Below are 20,533 nucleotides of genomic sequence, written 5' to 3'. Positions count from 1 at the left end.
GTTCAGCCTATGATTAAAGGGGTGATTCACCTTTAAGGTAACTTTTTATATGCTATAGAATGGCCAATTCGAAGCAACTTTTCAATTGGTTTTCATTATTTATTTTTTATAGTTTTATAGTTATTGGCTTTTTTCTTCTGACTTCCAGCTTCGAAATGGGCGTCGCTGACCCCTTCTAAAAAACAAACACTCTATAAGGCTAAAAATGCATCGTTAATGCTACTTTTTATTACTCTTCTTTCTATTCAGGCCTCTCCTATTCATATTCCAGTCTCTTATTCAAATCAGTGCATGGTTGCTAGGGGAATTAGCTACCGGATTGCTGAAAATGCTAATTGAAGAGCTGCTGCATAAAAAGCCAAATAACTCAAAAAACGTAAATAATAAAAAATGAAAACCAATTGCAAATTATCTCAGAATATCCCTCTCTGTATCATACTAAAAGTTAACTCAAAGGTGCCCTGTGCACGAAAACGCATAAGTCTACCAGATATCTCATGTTTGTTTAAAATCAAGTTTGCCGTTTCCTTTATAGTTTTTCCAGTTCAGATATTTGCGATTCTGAAAATGGAAAACTGCCAAAAATCGAAATGAAAGCTGTAGAGTTTGTATGGCAGTCAATTGGAGATGCATCCGGATAAGGGATCCTATACCTGTACTTGCTCTTGCATGCATTGGCATCCACTGTATACAGCTAGGAGGTGAGGTAGCTGCCATCAGGTCAAATGTCACAACAGGGACATGTCAATATCATTATTCTTAGTTCAACTGAAAAAAAGCCACATGTCAAAAACATTCTCATCATATCTGGATTTTATAATCACACCCAAGAAATCAGTATAAAAAGATGACATTACAAATAGGGATGCACTAAATCCAGGATTCGGTTCGGGATTCGGCCTTTTTCAGCAGGATTCGTCCAAACCTTATGCCTGGCCGCACCAAATCCTAATTTGCATATGTAAATTAGGGAAGGCAAGGGAAATCACAAAAGAAGATTTTTTCCACTTTTTCCTTCCCTTTCCCTATTGCATATGCAAATTAGGCTTTGGTTCTGTATTCAGCCGAATCTTTCACCAAGGATTCAGGGATTCGGCCGAATCCCAAATAGTGGATTCAGTGCATCCCTAATTACAAATACGAAAGAAAAATAAAACCCGTAGTAGTTTCAGTAGCAAATCAGTGGTGATGATCTGGTCTGTGAACTTCAGGTGCTCTTAGATATTTTCTAAATTCACCTTGTGAGCTGCCGTTCTTCTCTATGATGCAACGAGACTGAGCTACAAAAACAAAATAGAAAATCAATTTATGAACAATTTGTACTGAAAGAAAAAAAGAAACTTTTCTATTGCCATTATGGAAGCGATTTCATTCAACAGCTTTGATCCTTTGAAGAGAATCTAAGAGAAGTGGCACATAGTGATAGAAAGGCACGCCTATTTCTTAGGACACATTTCATACATATATAAGCTCAATGATGTTACATACAGTATACAAGAGTAAGTACTAAATAAATGTCTGTCCCAATGAATTAGATTTCTTCTTGAACAAAAATATAAAAAAGTTTCCAAAGTAATGGAGTGAATCAGTGTAGAAGAGGAACAGCAGTTTTCTTGAAGGGGTCGTTCACTTTCAAACTAACATTCAGTAGGATTTAAAGAGTGATAACAACTGACCAATTGAAAAGTTGCTTAGAAATGGCCATTCTATTACATACTGAAAGTTAACTTAAAAGTAAACCACCCCTTTAATCATGAGTTTGTTTAGGTCGAATTTAAGGAGCTGATCTAAAATTAAATTTAAATTTTTTTTTCACCCAAACATTTGGGTGTTTTGCACCAGCACTGTTGATGATAGGCTGTTTTGAATTTTGCAGCTCCACACACTACCCAATAATCTGGGTACACGTCACTCACTCCCTGCTTGACACGCCCCCTTTTTGCCATTTCCTGTATATGAACTGTTTTTTCTGCACTGTTAAATCACTTTGAGAAAGGCTGGTGCCACAGCCAAAGCATGTGCAGTGAATCAGAAGATGGGGAGCTACTGGGACATATCTTCCCTGATAAAGAACTGTGATTTTCTTTCCTTCTATTGTGTACACATGGGCTTCTGTATCAGACTTCCTGTTTTCAGCTTAAACCTCCAGGGCATGGGCTTGAGCATGCTCAGTTTGCTCCTTTCCCCCTCCTGCTGTAAGCTGAGCCCAAAGCTATGAGTGACTCAGGCAGGAAGTGAGGTCACACTAAGCTAATATGGCAGCTGCTATCCTAAACAAACAGAGACAATGTTTAGAACTGGAAAAGCATTCTAAAGAATAAAATGGTGTTATATCTTGCACAATAAACTGCCTTGGTAGCTTTCCTTCTCCTTTAATGAACTTACAGTTTATACAGTTATGTGCAGGGGTATGGTATATGTACAGCTTATTAACACGAAATTGCTCTAATCTTATGCTTTGCTTTCTGGAAAGAAGGGATTGTATTTCTGCAGCCTCACTATCACTTGGCTACACCTCCCCCTCCTGTGAATGGCTGTTTTTTCCTGCATAAAACATCCACAGGAGAAAGGACGATAGTTCCTAATGAATCAGTAAAACCACAGCAACACACGCACATAAATATAAGGCAAGTTCTGTAACATTCCTGTTTTGGCAGGGATTGTACCTGTTTGGAAGCTGTTAGCGCCAGATCTTCTGCTTGGTTTAGCCGCTTTTGTAGTCTATTTGTTTTCTCCTGATAATCTAATATTACACATTCAAGCTGTTGGAAAACACAACAAAGTTAATCAAACCAAGAACAAAAAGATTTACTATTACAGTATTTTGCTATAAAAATTAATTTGAGCTGCTTTAACAGTATTAAATGGCAATATGGCCTGTTTATTATTCATTTTGTGCGTGAAATGTAGTTGTGTTCAAAAACCCAACAAAGTTTATAGTTTGATCACACAATACCCCAGTCTTTTTTTCTTGTGCTTTTTGTAACCGAGACAGCAGTTCTTCACTGTGCCGTTTTTGTCTCTCTAATTTAGTTCTGTGGATAAAAAACAAACAAAAAAACAGTTAATAATAAGGACATGTTTCTTGTGCTGTATACACATCAAAATGATAAACCGGACAATATGGACAAATAAATGTATCAGACTATTAACCAATGTACTAAGATCCCCAAAACAAACATCATCAGAAGTTACAGGACTAGAAACCTCTCAATCACACGGCTTAGTAGTGGTAAATTATTAAACCAACCAATAGCACCTAATGAAATGGTTTAGTCCATGTGCAAATTCAGCCATATAATAATGAAAGAATCTTGGAGAAGCCTGATAACTCCAGGCAGGAATATGACAGTACTATACCATTGTATTTAGGCTTGCATTATATATAGTATGTATATATATATATGATAGTGTATATCATAGTGGTATCATTAATTAAATCACTGTTAAACTCAATATCAAAATGTTTTCTCTTGATCACTAGCATATTTAAGAGAAGAAAACAGAGTCACATGAAAGTCATCAAAAAAAAAAAAAAAAAATTGCTTGAATGGTGAAAATACAACTACTGCGGACTTCTGTAAAAGCTTGCCAGGTTTTAGGTGCCAAATTTTTGAATGGAATCTTTCAATTGAGAAATCTCTATATTTCAAGCTTGAAAAAACTTTACTAAAAAAAAAAAAATTGGCCCTTTAGCATTTCCATTGCATTAATACAGAAGGAGAATAAGAAATGGCAATTAACATAACTAACTGCTTGGGACCTGGGTTTTCCGGATAAAGGGTCTTTCCGTAAATTTGATCTCCAGATACCTTAAGTCTGCTAAAAATGAATTTAAAGCCAATAAGGATTAATTATATCTTCATTGGGATCAAGAACAAGCTACCCTTTTATTATAACAGAAAAACGAAATTGCTTTTAAAAATGTTAATTATTTGATTAAAATGGAGTGTATGAGAGATGGCCATCCCATAATATGAAGCTTTCTGGATAAAAGGTTTCCGGATAATGGATCCCATACCTGTATAGCAGTGGTATTAGGAGTGGGTCATTTTTGTTAGCAACTGGTTTTTTGGGGTTTTTTTTGCATTTGGTGTCACAATTTAAACTAGTTTAATAAAAATAAAAATAAAACTTAAAGGGGAACTTCGTCTTCCAAGCCAAAATTTGATAAAGAGGCCCACATAACACAGAAACCCCTAATATACCCATCACAGTTACCAGTTTCTTCAAAAAGTATGAATAAATGCCATTTTCTATGCTGAAATCCAGCTGGTTAACAGTTCTTCTCTTTCTGCATCATTTGAAATCCTGGCAGGGAAGGAGGGACTAAACACTGATGTTACAGATTGTAACAACTTCTCCACAGCTCACAGGCAGCATGCAGGAACTACATAACCCACAATGCATTGCACTGTGATGTTCCTTTCCTTATGGAAATCACATGTGCAGGGAATTGTGGGGTTTGGAGGAAGCAGGCTGAGGACAGATGTCTGTTGACAAAGTAACAGTAGTCAGCCAGCTCAGCAAAGTAGTCAGACAGATCAGCAGAAGTGCAGGGGGCTAGGCTTAGGGAACTGACAGAAACCATTACAAATCATGAAAAGTCTGAATATTTTGTAAATGATGTATATTGCAAAGTTGCTTGAAATGATGTTTACTTTTCAAAAATCTTAAGCTATGTTTTTGTGGAGTTTGCCTTTAAATAAATATCTATAGAGATTTATCTTTGGTTAAGAATATGGTTCTTGGGCATACACTATAGATAAGGTTCCTTTACATCAGATTGCTTCATAAAGAAGTCACAGACTAATGGTAAACACATCTTTTAGGGGCATATTTATCAATGGTCGAGTTTTTTTTTGAACGTCTAAAACTCGAACAAATATTACCGACTCAAAAACGCAAATCGAATTGAAATAAAATTCTAGTGGAACTCGATTTGAGTTTTTTTTCTCCTAAAAAAAATGGGATGCAAGTTTGGGGATTGGAGTCACAAAGTGGTCACGGTTATGCTTAGCAATAGCACAGCAATAACACTTAGCCCTTCTATAAGGGGCTAGGCAAATAGTTCTGTAATAGAAGGCAGAATTTTCTTTTTAAAATGCCAAGTCCATTTTGTTTAAAGGAGTCATAAAATGGAGCAATTGTTTCATTTGTTTTACAGAAGGAAAAAAAAATAACCATCATTTATATATATATATATATATATATATATATATATATATATATATATATATACATATATATATATATATATATACATAAAGAAAAACAGAAATGGTATTCACAACAGAACTTTATGGAGTTCATTTAGAGAATATATGGCAGAAGGAATTCAGAGGGTATGCGAAGTTTAATGACATACTGTGCTGTGTGCTCATTTATGTGTACTTCAGGGTCATTTTCTAGAGGAAACATTGAATTTAAAATTTAAGCTTTAAAAATTCTGCCTTTATAGACTGATATGTCATGATAGGTCTCCAGGAAAAACAGAGCACCAACAAAGATGGGAGACACACATAGGTGAGAACCAGAAGAACAATGGACAGAAATATTTACGGATATGGCGAAGATCTCATTGAATAGTATCATTAAGGAAAAACCCTGCAAAATTCTATATGATTGGAATGTATCACCAGTCTTAATCCACAAATGGGACTCAAAAACCTCCAACAAAATGTTTTAGGGGATGCGGCAAGGACGCAGACAACTGACATAACTGGTGGTCGTGCCCAATAGTGCAACAAATATGGACTGACACGTTTAAAACTATTTCGGCAATCTTCCAAACAAATAATACTTCGGATCCATGGGCGGCTTTGTTTGGAAAGACGTCTACAAATGACCAGGAACCACAATAAACTGGTAACCCAAATCTGTTCAGCTACAAGATGTGTCTTAGCTTCAATGTGGAAAGGTCCTGGGACACACCAATCAGCACTGGAGAAAAAATATGGTGGATTGCGGCCAATGAAAAAATCACCTACCTATTGAAAGATAAGCTTGATAAATATGAGTTAATATGGAATCCCTGGATTAATAAAGATAACCCCATACAGGAGTATCTCACTAACTATGCTATAGATACAATTTTAGCCCTTGTAAAGTAATCAGTAAGAATGTTAAAAATGTTATGACATATTGTTTCAGTTTATTTCGATTTTTTTTTTATTTTGTGCAAAATACTAAACTTGAATAAACAGTAAGTTGTTTTTTTATTTTTGCACTTGTTTTTTGTCGTGACTTAAAAAAAATTCTAGAAGCAAAACAATAAGTGATATAAAAAGCCATATAACAATAGAGTGTGCAAATACCGAAGTTTCATGGAGATTTGTGAGTTGTATAGATCAAAACCCCACAGCAGCACATTATGGAGTTCTTAAAGCACCACATGAGACATTAGCATTCTTTAGACTACAAGTGCCAAAATGCTGATCAGAGAAAAGTGTATATTTTTGGACATGCTGACAAATAAGCTATGGTTCTACTCAAAATGAACAAACTTTAAAGCTTTGCTAATCTCCTATCTAGCTTGTACTTTACAGAATCTCATTTCCCACTTTTCCTTACAAAGAGATAAATAGGATTGCCAGGAGTCCTCAGGACAATTTGAGTCCCAATATGAATAGGATTGCTTGTGGCATGTAAAAAAAAAGTGTATACAAATTTTCATTGCCGTCTTTTTGGCTACTGTAGAAGAAACACGCCGCCTGCCTGTGTTGCCAGAGCCCCTAACACTAAGTTGACCCAAGAAAATCATATGTTTTTGGAAAGTAAATAGTCTGTCTTTAGACTATTTATGGTACAAATAATGTACAAAAAATCTGGGAAAGTGCCCCAATATCTTCTTATTAACAGTGGGTTAAGGCCTTTATAGACTAGAGAAGTACATACCAATAAAAATAGCATATCCAAAGAAATGCTAACATGTAAACTATACAAATGCTTGCTTGTAATGCAAATTAACTTTATCTGAAAAAAAACAAAAAGGCAACCAATCTTTCCAAATATTAACCTCTTATCTATGAAACATGGCAAAGTATATGCAATATTTAACCTCTTTATAGCCAAAGTGTGCAGAACACGAATCCAATACCATTTATGTTGCAACACTTTTTTTAATATCCAAAATTAAGCTAATCAGTAATACAGTGTAAATTATACGGTATCAGCTTGTAAGGGAGGTGAGGGAATAGTTCTGTTGCACTGTGTCTGCAGGGCCGCTCCACCAATGAGGCGAGTTGAGGCATTCGCCTCAGGCGGCAGCGCCCACCCCTGGTTGCCAGGGGCGGCAAAAATGCCACTCCTGGTAACTAAGAGACAAATTTCTGTTTTTCAACCCAGGAAATTCGGCTCTTCTAGTGCAGAGAGCGCAATTACGCTCAGGCAGCAAAATGGACAGGATCGCCCCTGTGTGTCTGTTATTGCAATGCCCTTATTCTCCAGATGTATTTTGTGCTATTAACATTGCTTTTATCCCTTGCGGTTATTACAATTTTTTTTGACTCAGCACCTGTTACCCATGATATGATCTGTTGATCTGTAACTGTAAGAACTACTTAATATAATCTAAGAAATGAATAAAATTGTGATTATAGATACATATGCAACGGTATTAGAACAGAGAGACAAAACTAGCGGCCAACACGTAGAACTAACCAGTGTGTTTCTCTGGATTATAATGCTATCTGCTTTCAAGTGGAAAACTAGCATTCTTTTACATATCCCCATTGATTTTATGTCACTGGGAAATCCTTTGGTGCTACTGTACATTCTTAAGACAACTACTCTTTTACATTTTTTACGATACCCATAAGAATTTAAAGGCGTTGTTTTTGCCATATGGGACATATGAACAGAAATCATATGGCTTAATGGATTCTTGTATTTTGAAAGGTAGGGAACCAAGCGGTGTTATTGTTAGTGAGCTTAGTGTAATGAACTTTAGAGTAGAGTTTACATTCAGAATGTTTAGCCCTCTATGTGTTTTTGAGGTTCTAGTCTTCCAAGTGAAAACAAGTGATCTTCCAACTAGTGATGTGCGGGTCAGGGTTTTCCTGACCCACACCCAACCCTAACTCGCCCTGCTTCAGCCTGCGCCTGCGCTTCCGGGGTCCTTTTATAGACCCGCACTGACCCACCGATGACGTCACAATGACATCACAAAAGGGGCGGGGCAAGCAGACGCAAGACTATAAAACCGGAACCCGGAAGTCGCCATTTGAAGGTGGCCAACCGTGAGGAGCAGTGCGAGGTCGACCCGAACCCGCGGGTCCCGCGGGTATCGGATCGGCCTGCACATCACTACTTCTAACCTTGGTATAAAACCATTGAAATCAAAGAATGGATTGATTCCCCAATACAGGTATGGAATTTCTGGAAAATGAAAATCATTTAAACATTAAAAGGGAGCTATCAAAAAAATTTAAATGTAAGATGTAAGATAAACTTCCTCATACTGAAATAAGAAACTTTGTAAATACAATTCCTCTCTCAGCATTTGTTTCTCTTCATTCTGTCTTCTTGCAGGAGTTGGGTGTCAGATATTCATTGGCAGTTAGATACAATATATTTTATGGGGGGGGCTTCCTTTGCTAGTATGTATTAGAGCTCACTCAAATAACTGATTCCTGTACAAGCAAATGGAAACAGAAGAAACACGCGGCTCTATCCGTGCCTATGTCTACGCATCTTTGGATATGAAACGCGTCAGGACATTTGTTTTCACCCATGGAATAAAGATCTAAATTTTACAAACCTGGTGTGTCGCAGGAGTGCTTGCCTTTCCACACATCTTCCCTGTACAAACAAAATCTAACAAAATAACTGCCTTTTGCACAAATTCTGCATGTAGAGAGACATGATGTCTGGTGATTTTAATTGAGTGATCTCTAATACATCTTCTAGGCAAAATGAGCCCCCCTATAAGATATATTGGACTGTCAATGAATATCTGACTCCAAACTCCTGCATGATAACAGAATGAAGAGAACCAATGGTGAGAGAGGGCTAGTAAAGATAAACTTGATTATTTCAGAAACGGTACAGAATTTTTAATTGATTATATTTAGAAAACCTCTTACTTCATGCTGAAGCTTATCTTAAATTTTCATTTTTGCGATAAATAAACAACAGGCTGGTGTTGCTTCCAATAAGGATTAGTAATAACTTGGGATTGAGTACAATGTTCTGTTTTATTATTATAGAGAAAAGGGAAAACTTTTTTTTGAAAATTTGGATTATTTGATTAAATTTGTGTCTATAGGAGTAATTCAGAGCTTTCTGGATAACAGATCCCATAATCCCTGAAATATAACTAGAATAGGCACTGATGTATACTGCAGGGTTGTTTAAAAACGCAAGAGCAAGGAGTCCTTGGGATGTCCTGCTCATAAAAATAGTCCAGATATCAACTGTGCAGCTTTAATAATTCTGTGACTGTATTGTATAATATGTGGGTCAACACATTCCACCATTATGATCTGAATGATGGCTGGGGGTTAAACATTTTGAATAAAGTACAAAAAATACTTTCCAAAAAAGTATTTATTTCATAAGTACAAAATATGACACCAATTCACATGATATACCAGGTTTGAACTTATGAAATACTCACTTTTTTGGAAAAAAAAAACATTTTTTGTACCTTATTCATTGAATACTGGAAGGAAGGAACCAATTATTTCCACCCCCACCCCCACCTCATTTGCTCATCTTTTGAAGCACAAACATTTGGATAATGCCAGTTTGACCCACCATGTTGGTGGCCAAATCGAGTTAAGATCTTCTTTTTTTGGGGGGAGTTCACCAAACAAGCAGATCTTACCATGTATTGCCAGCTTTAAACGGTTTCCAATGGTGTAAAAACAATACATTATGAAATGAGCCTTGTGTCACCAATTGGCTAAATTCTAGAACATGATCAGGAATTCCCAACCAAGAACATTCACAGGATTCTCAGATAATGAAGACACAGCTATAATGGATTTTTCAAAGTACTCTTCCATCTAACAAGATCTCAGAACTGCACTGAATTATTATTCTAATGAATACGAATGGTTATTGTTGGGCTTTATATACAGCACAAAGGAAAAACACGTGTGCCTTTAAAAAAAAAAAAACATTTTTTACATTCACATAATGATCACTTTGCTCTGGAAAGAGGTGCTGCAATTTGCAAAATGCCAAGAAAAACAGATGCCTCAAAAACCACCCAATGACAATAGATGACACTGTCTGTCTCGATGTATTGCAGACATACAAGTTCTATTAAGCTGCTGAGAGACTCTGATGCCAATTTAAAATTCTGGGCAATGTTCCAGCTCAGTCGGTGAAAGGTTTACAGATCTTTTGTCAGCACACAAACGGCAAAAGGAAAAATTCAAAGACCCTTTCCAAATGGAAAGGAAAAAACGTCAGGCGCAGCTTCATCTCTGGTGAGAATAAACAGCGTGGGATTCAGTGCCCAACACCTGCTAAATAAACTCTTTTGCTTTCTGTATCGGCTGTCGCAGTGGCAGACAGGTATTTGCAGAATCTATTTAAAATCAGTCTAAATAAGAGAAACATTAAATTCTGCTGAGCAAGGCTTTCATTAGCATACGTTGAAACAGTAAAGCACTTGGATGCGCTTCAAACCTCAGCAAAAATGTCATCTAAAGGGCATTTAGTGTGAAGGAAATGTATACGCAATGCTATACGTATTTGTAAAAAGCAGTTAAATGCGATGAAATTGTGGCAGGTTTTTACACGTTTCCTTTTTTTCTTGCAGTTGCTATGCATGTTGAAATGAAATTCCGAAACCATTTTTCAGCTCTATAAAAGAGAGACAGAGCCCACAGCAAACAGAATAACAGGTTTGATAGAACTAATACTGATTAGGATCTAGTTTTGCTGATGTGGTAAAAGGCTGTAATTTGTCAAGGGATTTGAAGCTCAATTAAAAGACATCACTGATAAAAAACTCTTTTGCTGGAGTAGACCTCATTTAGGTAGGATAATTTATTTAATGTCTTATATCAAGCCTTCTATTAAAGGGCAAAATAATATTTAATTTTTTCATTCTATTTTAATTTCCTAATAATCTCTTCAAACATGTTCGTGCTAAGCATAACATTATATTTTTTCCCCTGATTTTGTTTTTTTTAATTTGTAATCCTTTCTAAATCATCTAGGCATCTTTAGACTGTTATTAACTGTCTATAATGCAGCTACAATCAGAGGATCCAGTTATTCCAATTCCACCTGTAAGCACAAGAACTAATGAAAGGAGTAGGGGTCTATAAAGGTGGCCACGATGTCGCCAAACGAGCGGATCTCTCCCTGATGTGCCCAACAAGATTTTTAGTCCCATCTGATCGAGATCTGGCCGACTTTTGGCCAGATCTCGATCTGGGGAAGCCCCATACACGGGCCAATAAGCTGCCAACACGGTCTGTCGGCAGCTTTTATCGGCCCGTGTATGGTCACCTTAAGAGTGATCAGAGACAAACACAGCTAACATCACTATGTGCAAAGCAAGGCATTGGCTGGAGAGAACAGTACAATGTGTTCTCTAAGATGATAAATGGCAACTATGTGGCAACATTTTGGGGAAGATCCATACAGAAAAGGTTTTCTGATATGGCGATGGAAGGCTTTGATTGGTTGAACACAGCCCTGACTTCATACCTGTTGGATGAACTGGAACACCAACCGCAAACCAGGCCTGATCCCCAGTAACGGTGCCCCAAATCTTGCCAACAGTGTTTAACAAACTAGTAAAAAGCCTTTCCTAGAAGAGTAGGTGGCCAACGTCATATTGTTTCCAGTGTATCTGCTTACTTCCCAAAGCCGAAGTCCCGAAGAGCCGAAAAGACCCAAAGTCACGAAAACAGCCGAAATTGAAGTCCTGAAGCGGCGAAAAGACCCAAAGTCACGAAAGGAGGCGACGTTGAAGTCCTGAAGCCACAAGTTCAATTCTACTATTTTTTTTAATCTCCAATGTATTATTTTAATATTCTATAGGCCCCTACCACCAATGTTTTTTCAAAAAAATATTTTTTGGGGCCGTAATTTTTTTTTAACTTGTAAGGGGTGCCCTGGTGCCAATGTTTTTTTAAAAATACATTTTTGGGCCCCCGATTTTTTTTAACCTGTAAGGGGGGCTCTGGCGCCAATGTTTTTTTAAAAAATATTTTTTTTTACTTGTAAGGGGGGCCCTGACACCAATGCTTTTTAAAAAAAACTTTTATGGGCGGCCCTGGCGCCAATGTTTTTTTTTTAAAACTTATAAGGGGGCCCTGACCATCAATAGCTTTTTATAACGTGTGTGGGCGTTACTTTTTTAGGGCTGATGTCTGTGTGGTCTTTTAACTGTGATGTGAAGAGGATGGGGTCTGGGGCAGGGCTTGGGCGCCAGGGTGGGCATGAAAATGTTGTACAGGGCCCTGTGATTTCTAATGGCGGCCAAGGTTGCAATAACCCTTCTGTATTTGAAGCCGCAACTTTTTTCTAAAGTAAATGATTTTGAACAGGAAAATAACTAAATGCTTCAATGTAACAAAAAAAAAACCAAAAACCAAGATTTATGTTTTCAAAAAAAAATTTCTATTCAAAATGACCTACCGCAGATTCCCCAGCCTGGCCTCTGTACTGTCTGTTATTTGTCTCGCTTCCTCCTTCCATTGGTTGGTTACTTTTTGCTGAGCGAACAGAAGCATCCTCAGCTCATTGATAGAGTTTCTCTTGCTGTCTTCCATCTCTTGCAGTTGCACTTTGAAGCCTTGCTTCTTCACGGAAAACTCATGCTGCAATGTGCTAATCTATTGCGGGAAAAAATGTTGTTATGCAGGCATTTAATAAAAATGAGCATACTATTTAAAGCAATATCGACACTTTCCCATAGAAATCATAGGAACGTGCCAGTATCAAGTATGGAATAGTTAACATAATAGAAACATGATCATTTTTACATCCTTGTTTTTTGGGTCTCCAAACCTTATTACTGTATGTAGCCAAATATAAATAACATGTAGCTCCAGCTTTAAATTTTGACTTTACTTCATTGGAGCTCAGCATAGATCCTCTCTGGTTCCTGTGTATGTTACAAAGTAATTGTGGGAATGTCCCTGAAGCACAATAGGATATGGCAACCAATCACAGCTCCATGTTTGCACAGGGAAAGAAGTACTAACAGAATGGCTGGCTGGTTTTGGGGCAAATAATTCACTGAAGCAGCATAAAGAGCAACTTATAAAAGCATATTGGTAGATTTAAGAAAAGTCGGTAAAAAAATATTCACACTGCGAAAAGACGTGTTTGTGCGAAAAGTTTTCCTTTGCACAAATTTAGGGGCCGATTCACTAAGGGTTGATATTCGACTAGGAATTAAAATCCTTCGACTTCGAATATCGAAGTCGAAGGATTTAGCGCAGATAGTTCGATTGAACGATCGAAGGATAATTCCTTCGATCGAACGAATAAATCCTTCAAATCGAACAATTCGAAGGATTTAAATCCAACGATCGAAGAAATATCCTTCAATCAAAAAAAGTTAGCCAAGCCTATGGGGACCTTCCCCATAGGCTAACATTGACTTCGGTAGCTTTTAGATGGTGAACTAGGGGGTCGAAGTTTTTTTTAAAGAGACAGTACTTTGACTATCGAATGGTCGAATAGTCGAACGATTTTTACTTTGAATCCTTCGATTCGAAGTCGTAGTCGAAGGTCGAAGTAGCCCATTCGATGGTCGAAGTAGCCCAAAAAAAACTTTGAAATTCGAAGTTTTTTAACTTCGAATCCTTCACTCGAAGTTAGTGAATCGGCCCCTTAATATAGCTTTTGCAAACTGTCACTGTTTAGCGACAGTGAAAGAAGGTTTGCAAATTGTATAGTTTGCGCCATTGCGCACTGAATGTTATAAAACTTCTTACTGAGAAAGTTATGCTTGCTCCAAAAGATTGTGTCACTGTCAAGAACTTCTTAAACATGGGCAATTAAAATTCACAATGCAATAACAGTTTAAAGAATATTACATTACAAAATGAGACTTTTTATTATTTGTGCAAATTGTTTTGTTCTTTGTGACTTTTATTACATTCTCCCATATATCGTCTATTTTTAGAGGAGTATAATGAAATGTCAAATACTTGTTCTTGACATTTTATAGCTAAATGCTTCTGTAGCCCAAGTACTTCTGAAGGTAATTTTTTCTCATACAATTTGAGAATAATCAGGAATAGAATGGTTCTATACACATCCTGTAACATACAAACTAAACACATAAATGAATGATTGCCTTTGTACAACCTGCTTTATTTCTGGAGGTTCCTTTATTTCAGTATCCATTAGCCTCTTTGCTTATGATCGTTCTCTGCTCACCTATTGTCTTGTTTCACACTGGCCTAAGTTATTGTGTTTGTATCAAAATTCCTGGGGGGAAAATTAATCTGATTTTCTTTCAACCTGCAACTGATGGACTCTAATGCTTGTACACAAATATATATATGACTACATTTACACATAGTGACAAATACATATATACTCAAAAGATACATGCAAGCAATTATAGTGATAAACACTGATGCATAATAAGTCATGCAGACACAAACATACAATAATACATAAAAATATATCTAGTGCATACCATAGCTATTTTGATGAACAGTGTTCTAGATAAACTATTAACATTATTATTAACATGGATTTAAAAAGCACCAACACTGCTGTACAATAAAATGGTACAGTTATCCAGAAGTTGCAAATCATGGAAAGACCAACTCCCATACAATGCATTTTGAGCAAATAACGCAATTAATTTCCTTTTTTTCTCTGCACTTATAAAACAGTACCTTGTATCAGTGGCAACACACTCCAATTGGTTTGCTGATCAAAATGATAGAAAATTATAGAAATATCCCTTATCGGGAAAACTACAGATCCCAAGCATTCCAGATAATAGATCCTCATACCTGTACTGCAAACACCAAATAATAACAGAGTACCTTGCACTTGATCCCAACTAAGATATAATTTGTTCTTAGTGAAAGCACAACGAGCCTGTTTGGTTTATTTAAAGTTTACATGATGTTGTGGTAGACTTAAGGTATGAAGATCCAAATTACAGAAAGATACGTTGTCAATAGCCCCATTACAAAAATGTTGACATGATCAATACTTATTTTCACTGCTCTATATAGATAGATAGAAAGATAGATAGATAGACATTGTGCTTGCATACCTGAAATTTTACATTTTGCTGCACTTCTGTAGCAGTTTTCTGCCATTCCTCTACTTCTTTTCTTAACTGTTCATTCTCCTGCACAAGTTTCAGTCTTTCTTCACTTACAGAATTGCTGCTCTTTCTTTCAGATTCTAAAGTCTTGCTCAGCTTCTCTATTGTTTCATGGCATCGGGACAGATCCTCAGTAAAGCTGGAAAAATCATTAAGTACAGTGACTGAAAGCCTGCTTGAAATAATCTTGGTTACAGTCATTTTATTTATTCTGTGTGTTATTAATATAATTGCTTAAATAAGGGCCGTAATTGACAACTGTTTTTTCATAGAATAAATGACCTCACTAGTGATGGGCAAATTTGGGGCGTTTAGCTACATTAAAAAAAAAATTGAGAAACAGCGCCGGTGTCTCGTTTTTGACAACGGCGTCCGTTTTTTTGGACACCCATAAATTCGCCCATAACTAGACCTCACTAATTGAACTCCACACTGTTATTATTTTGAACAAGCCTTAATGATTCAATTACACAGAATCAGCAGCATGTCATGACTGTTGGTTTTCTATTACTCTACTACACCTGTTAGTAAACTATTTGCCATGTAGACATATAATTTCTACCAACAAAAGTGATATCAAACTGCTATTATTCTGAACACAACTGCGACATATTTCTTAGCAGCAGCAGTCTTTTTTATAAGAAGGGTCTTCATTGTATAGATGTGTAAATTGCTTTAAATGACGTCTGCTCCAAGTGTATCTCTTCTTAAATGAAAATATAGCTTATTCTATATATACATTTGAAGTTTAGTTTTTTTTATAAACCTTTTTTTTACAAAAGTCCAACTGACTAAACTAATGTCAAAAATAGGCGGATATGTTTCCTTAAACGTATCTGTTGACTTTTATGCAAATTTGGACCCTGCAGCCCTATTTATCATTGAATGCAGTCCTGCAATCTACTTTAATGCTCCAGAATGAAACACAACGTTTTCAAAAGCAAAAGGTAAAAGTATATTATTTATGATGTCATCCCAAGTATTGAGGTGATTGGTCCTGTTAATTTGAAACAGAGTGAATGGAAACAAAAAAAAAACCCATGCCTTTTGGAGGATTACAGCATTTGGTCTAGTCTAATCATACGCTTTCAGCTACAATATATGTATGATTTACAGATCCATGCTGCTAAAAGGAAGGAAGTGCTCATAAACCAGCCTAGAATGATAAAATAATGGAAACTAACAGTCACATAAAATAGGATGAGAGTAATAAAGAAGCCTGCTGGAAGTCAGAGTCTAATAAAAAGAATTTTTCTTCAGGGCATCTTAATTCTTCAGTGACTTGGCACTTTATTTTGGTCAATAGAACATTTTGCTGAGAGGCCAGAAGAAGAATAGAATTCTCCTGAAAGTAGAAAATATAAATATATTAAACAATAAATGAGTTGTTTAAAAATAGTATTTGTTAATGCTGATATGGTAAGAGAAGACTTCTCAGTGGTAAGGGAATTGCTGCAAATTTAGGAAGAAGGCAGTAATTGAGCGTGCAGGGAAACCAATCGGGCATAACTAATGACATTATAACTAGCTTTTTAAAATAAAACATCCCTAAATAAAAACAAGGGGAACAGGAATATGTTATTTTGATGTTGAAAACTAACAGTGACAAATTGAATTGGTAAAGAGGAACAGCAGTCACAACTCAAAAATCACAAGATACATTTTATTGCATAGTTACTACAGAACCACAAAGTCAGCAGCGCTGTGACCCAGTCTCAGCAAAGTGAAATGCTTCACAAAACTGGAGGCTAATACAGGGTTGTTTTTTACAAAACTTTGAAATTCAAGTGAAGTCCAAAAGATGCATAACCTGGAGTAACACACACAAACCATGTGTCCTGTAATGGAAATGAATATGGTCTGATTAGTTGTCTTTCACCCCTCTTCTTGCATCTGGACATGTTTATGATTAGAATTATATAAAATTCCAAGGGGTGCCCTTCAACCAACATCATTTGTTGCCAACTGTTATGCAAAAGTTGGGTGCAAAGTTTTATGGGCTAGGCATATGGTGCCACTTTAATGACCCAGATGTACCCTGTGGTGCAAACCCTTCTCATATTGATGTTCCTATAGTTCAGTTTGAAAATTTCTTAACAAATGCATATAGCGATAGACAACAGGATAAAGTCAAATGCCTTCTTTGGTATCCCGAAGCAATATGGTGGCATTACATGGGCTCATAAAAGCTGCCAACTCAGTCTTTCCAAACTTAGTCGGCAGCTTATTGGTCCGTGTATTGGTAGCACAGTCGGGCCAGGCTGATCAATATCTGGCAAAAATCGGGAAGATATATTTTAGCATGTTTTATTTTACTTTTTGATGAAAACTGCATTAGCATGTTGATAGGGGATCCTTTTGATGGGTCTGAATGCCCCTTCATATGTGTGTAGCAGGCCAAATTGGGCCCAGATTTGCTTGTTTGCCGACCTTGCCAAATCTTTAAATGTAGGGCCAGCTTTAGATTTACACATCCTTGAGCATTTATAGGAACTTCTGGAGTGTGAATCAGATTTCTAGCCTGTCAGTTTTTTTGAAGAATAATCAACTATTGCTCTACACATGGTTTAGGGACAGCATATAATTTAAAGGCGTGAAGGTATTCTGAATGTAAACAATGGTACTTGATATCAATATATAAATTAAAGTGTTTTATTTTGTCCACCCCGTGAATATTTCCAATCCCAAAGCTGGCCATAGATGCAAAGATCCAATCGTTTGAATCCTTGAACGATCGGACTTCCCCATCTCCTGACCTGCCACTAACCATTCAGATCAAATAAAGTAGTAAAAGAACAGATCATCCGATGTTCTGCCCCTACAGCAATTGTACGAAAGTTATGTCCAACAAAACTAGTGACTCCCACTAAAAATCGTACGATCGGCAATACATGCAGAGAAATTATCGGCAGCCAAAAGAAATGTTTTAACCTTTCCAATCGACCAAACGACCGATCTCCGCCTGACAAAAAATGTCGGGACTCTACCTACACGGTCCGAAAATTGTACGAATCTGCGATTCGTACGATCAGATCTTTGCGTGTATGGCCGGCTTAACACACGAGGGGAACCTCTTTCTATGCAAGGAAGAAGCTTCTTCTCAAAATGTTTCTTGGGCAGATGGTCAGACTGGGAGAATCTTTAGAGTGGCTCCATGCTAAGAAAGCTTCTTTGTCCTACACATGGGCTAAAATATGACTGAGAAAGCAGAAAATCAGAGTGGCGAGTGAGGAAATAGGAAAGGCTAGCCACCTCTAAGCCACTGTGAGATTACAGATGCAAAGAGAAATAAAATTAGAAAAATATATAAAAAAATATATATATATATATATATATATATATTGTACAAGCCGGACGGGATTTATAGTGGATGGCAGATATGTATCCCCGGTTTTTAGGTTCTGAGCCATCCATTTAAGAATGTTCCCTTTAAGAAACACCAGAGGGTTAAGCAGCCAGAAGGTGGGCTGGACAGCCAAGGGGTGTTTAAGGGAATCAGCAGCAGGTGTGCAGGGTGTGAGAGAAGGAGCTGCACAGGAGGGCTGGGCTGTTGGGTTGGAATGGCTGTATTTTCAGAGACCTGTGGGGCCTGATAGCCAGGTGGATATTTTCCTGGTGTTTTCCCCACAGACCAAGGCTGGATAGTACCTTGGGGGTACTGGAAACTTAAAAACGCTGAAGTAAGCTATTTTGTTTATTGCTGGACTTTGTGTTGCTGAATGAAGCTGTTTTCTTTCTGTTACATTTTGACTGCTGCTGGAAGCTCTTTGTTTTCAAAATAAACGGACTGTTTTTCTTTTCACCTTGGAGTGGCCTGCATTTATGCTAACAATCCCGCTGTGATCCCCCCAAACTTCACAACTGGTGCTCGGATGCGGGCAGGCACTACCAAAGAAAAAAAAAAGGGAAACGTTTTTTTTTCTGAAAACTGACATTTAAAGAGACAGTAACCTATTTTTGCTAAAGATGGAGGAACTGTTGCAGCAAATGTCTCGCGCTACAGTGCAGCTTCAGCAGAGCATGGTCGTGCAGCAACAGGCTACAGAGGTGCAGCAACAGGCTACAGAGGTGCAGCAGCAGGCTATAGAGGCCCAGCAAAAGAGCCTGGAGGCTCAAGTATTGGCTTTGCGAGAGTCTGTAAATTTACAAGTAACTGCCTTACACGAAGCTACCATTAACCACCAGCACTCCACAGATGCTCAATTATTGGCGTTGCGAGAGTCTGCAACTTCACAGGCAACTGCCTTACAAGAGGCTACAATTAATCAAGCCAAGGTGTTGGCTGAGGCTGTCCAGCAGTTTGCTCCTGGACGGGAGTCCATTGTCATGGCCCAGGGGAACCCGGTAACCACCCGGGCAAGTCATTTTCTCCAAAAGCTGAGTCCCACGGATGATGTGGAGGCCTTTCTTACCACCTTTGAGAGGACTGCAGAGCGAGAAGGGTGGCCCCGAGATAAATGGGCCGGCCTAATAGCTCCATTTCTGTCTGGCGATCCACAAAAGGCGTATTACGATCTTAACCCAGATGACGCCATGAATTATGATCGGCTAAAAGCAGAGATCCTGGCCCGCCTAGGGGTAACCACTGCAGTAAGAGCTCAGAGGGTACACAAGTGGAAGTATCAAACTAAACTACCGCCTAGATCACAGATGCATGACCTTATCCATTTGGTTACCAAGTGGCTGCAACCCGAGGATCTGAATGGACCCCAAATTGTGGAGCGGGTTGTGACAGATCGTTATCTTCGGTCCCTCCCTGTTGACCTGCAGCGTTGGGTGAGTCATGGGGACCCCAAAACTGCGGATCAGCTGGTCGAAATGGTTGAGAGGTACACGGCTACCGAGGAACTACTTGCTCCCACCGGTCATCGACCGTTCACCAGCTCACGTCCAGAGAAATCTACGCCAGCCCGGAAAAGTTCCCCGCAGAGTCCTGGGCTCAGTGTGAAAGAAAGTGGAGACGTTTCACCCCCTGCCCGACAAGGGGTACCCACAGATACCTCTTCACCCTGGAAGGGGGGGAATGTGCAATGTTGGAGGTGTCAAACCTGGGGCCACACTAGAGCACAATGCCCATTGAAGGATGAGCCCATGGAGTGTGGGGCTCTCCAGCAACTGTCCTGTTATGCCCACAAAGTTTGCACTGCATGCCCTGACTCAGTTGAGGGGCAGTTTGAGTGCACTGTCTACATTAATCAGGTTCCAGTCAAGGCTCTCTTGGATTCGGGGAGCATGGTGACCCTGGTATTGGACAGT

At 38.0% G+C, this 20,533-nt stretch overlaps 1 protein-coding gene across 5 annotated transcripts in view; it reads right to left on the bottom strand.

Annotated features, from left to right (window-relative positions):
• Positions 1-795: 795 nt before the first annotated feature.
• The window catches only part of sclt1.S (sodium channel and clathrin linker 1 S homeolog), a 71,825-nt gene continuing 52,087 nt past the window's right edge, over positions 796-20,533 (bottom strand). For all 5 annotated transcript variants that reach the window (XM_018243310.2, XM_041579579.1, XM_041579578.1 and 2 more), the window contains 5 exons: positions 15,224-15,416; positions 12,610-12,806; positions 2,957-3,035; positions 2,667-2,762; positions 796-1,280 (listed from right to left, as the gene is read on the bottom strand). In XM_018243310.2, coding sequence (XP_018098799.1) covers positions 1,260-1,280; positions 2,667-2,762; positions 2,957-3,035; positions 12,610-12,806; positions 15,224-15,416 — 586 coding nt within the window. In that variant the 3' untranslated portion in view covers positions 796-1,259. The remainder of the gene's footprint in view (positions 1,281-2,666; positions 2,763-2,956; positions 3,036-12,609; positions 12,807-15,223; positions 15,417-20,533) is intronic.

The sequence above is a fragment of the Xenopus laevis genome, chromosome 1S, assembly GCF_017654675.1.
Source record: "Xenopus laevis strain J_2021 chromosome 1S, Xenopus_laevis_v10.1, whole genome shotgun sequence".
Taxonomy (NCBI): Eukaryota; Metazoa; Chordata; class Amphibia; order Anura; family Pipidae; genus Xenopus; species Xenopus laevis.
Note: the sequence above shows the minus strand (reverse complement) of the source record. Positions and strands in the feature narration are given on the sequence as shown.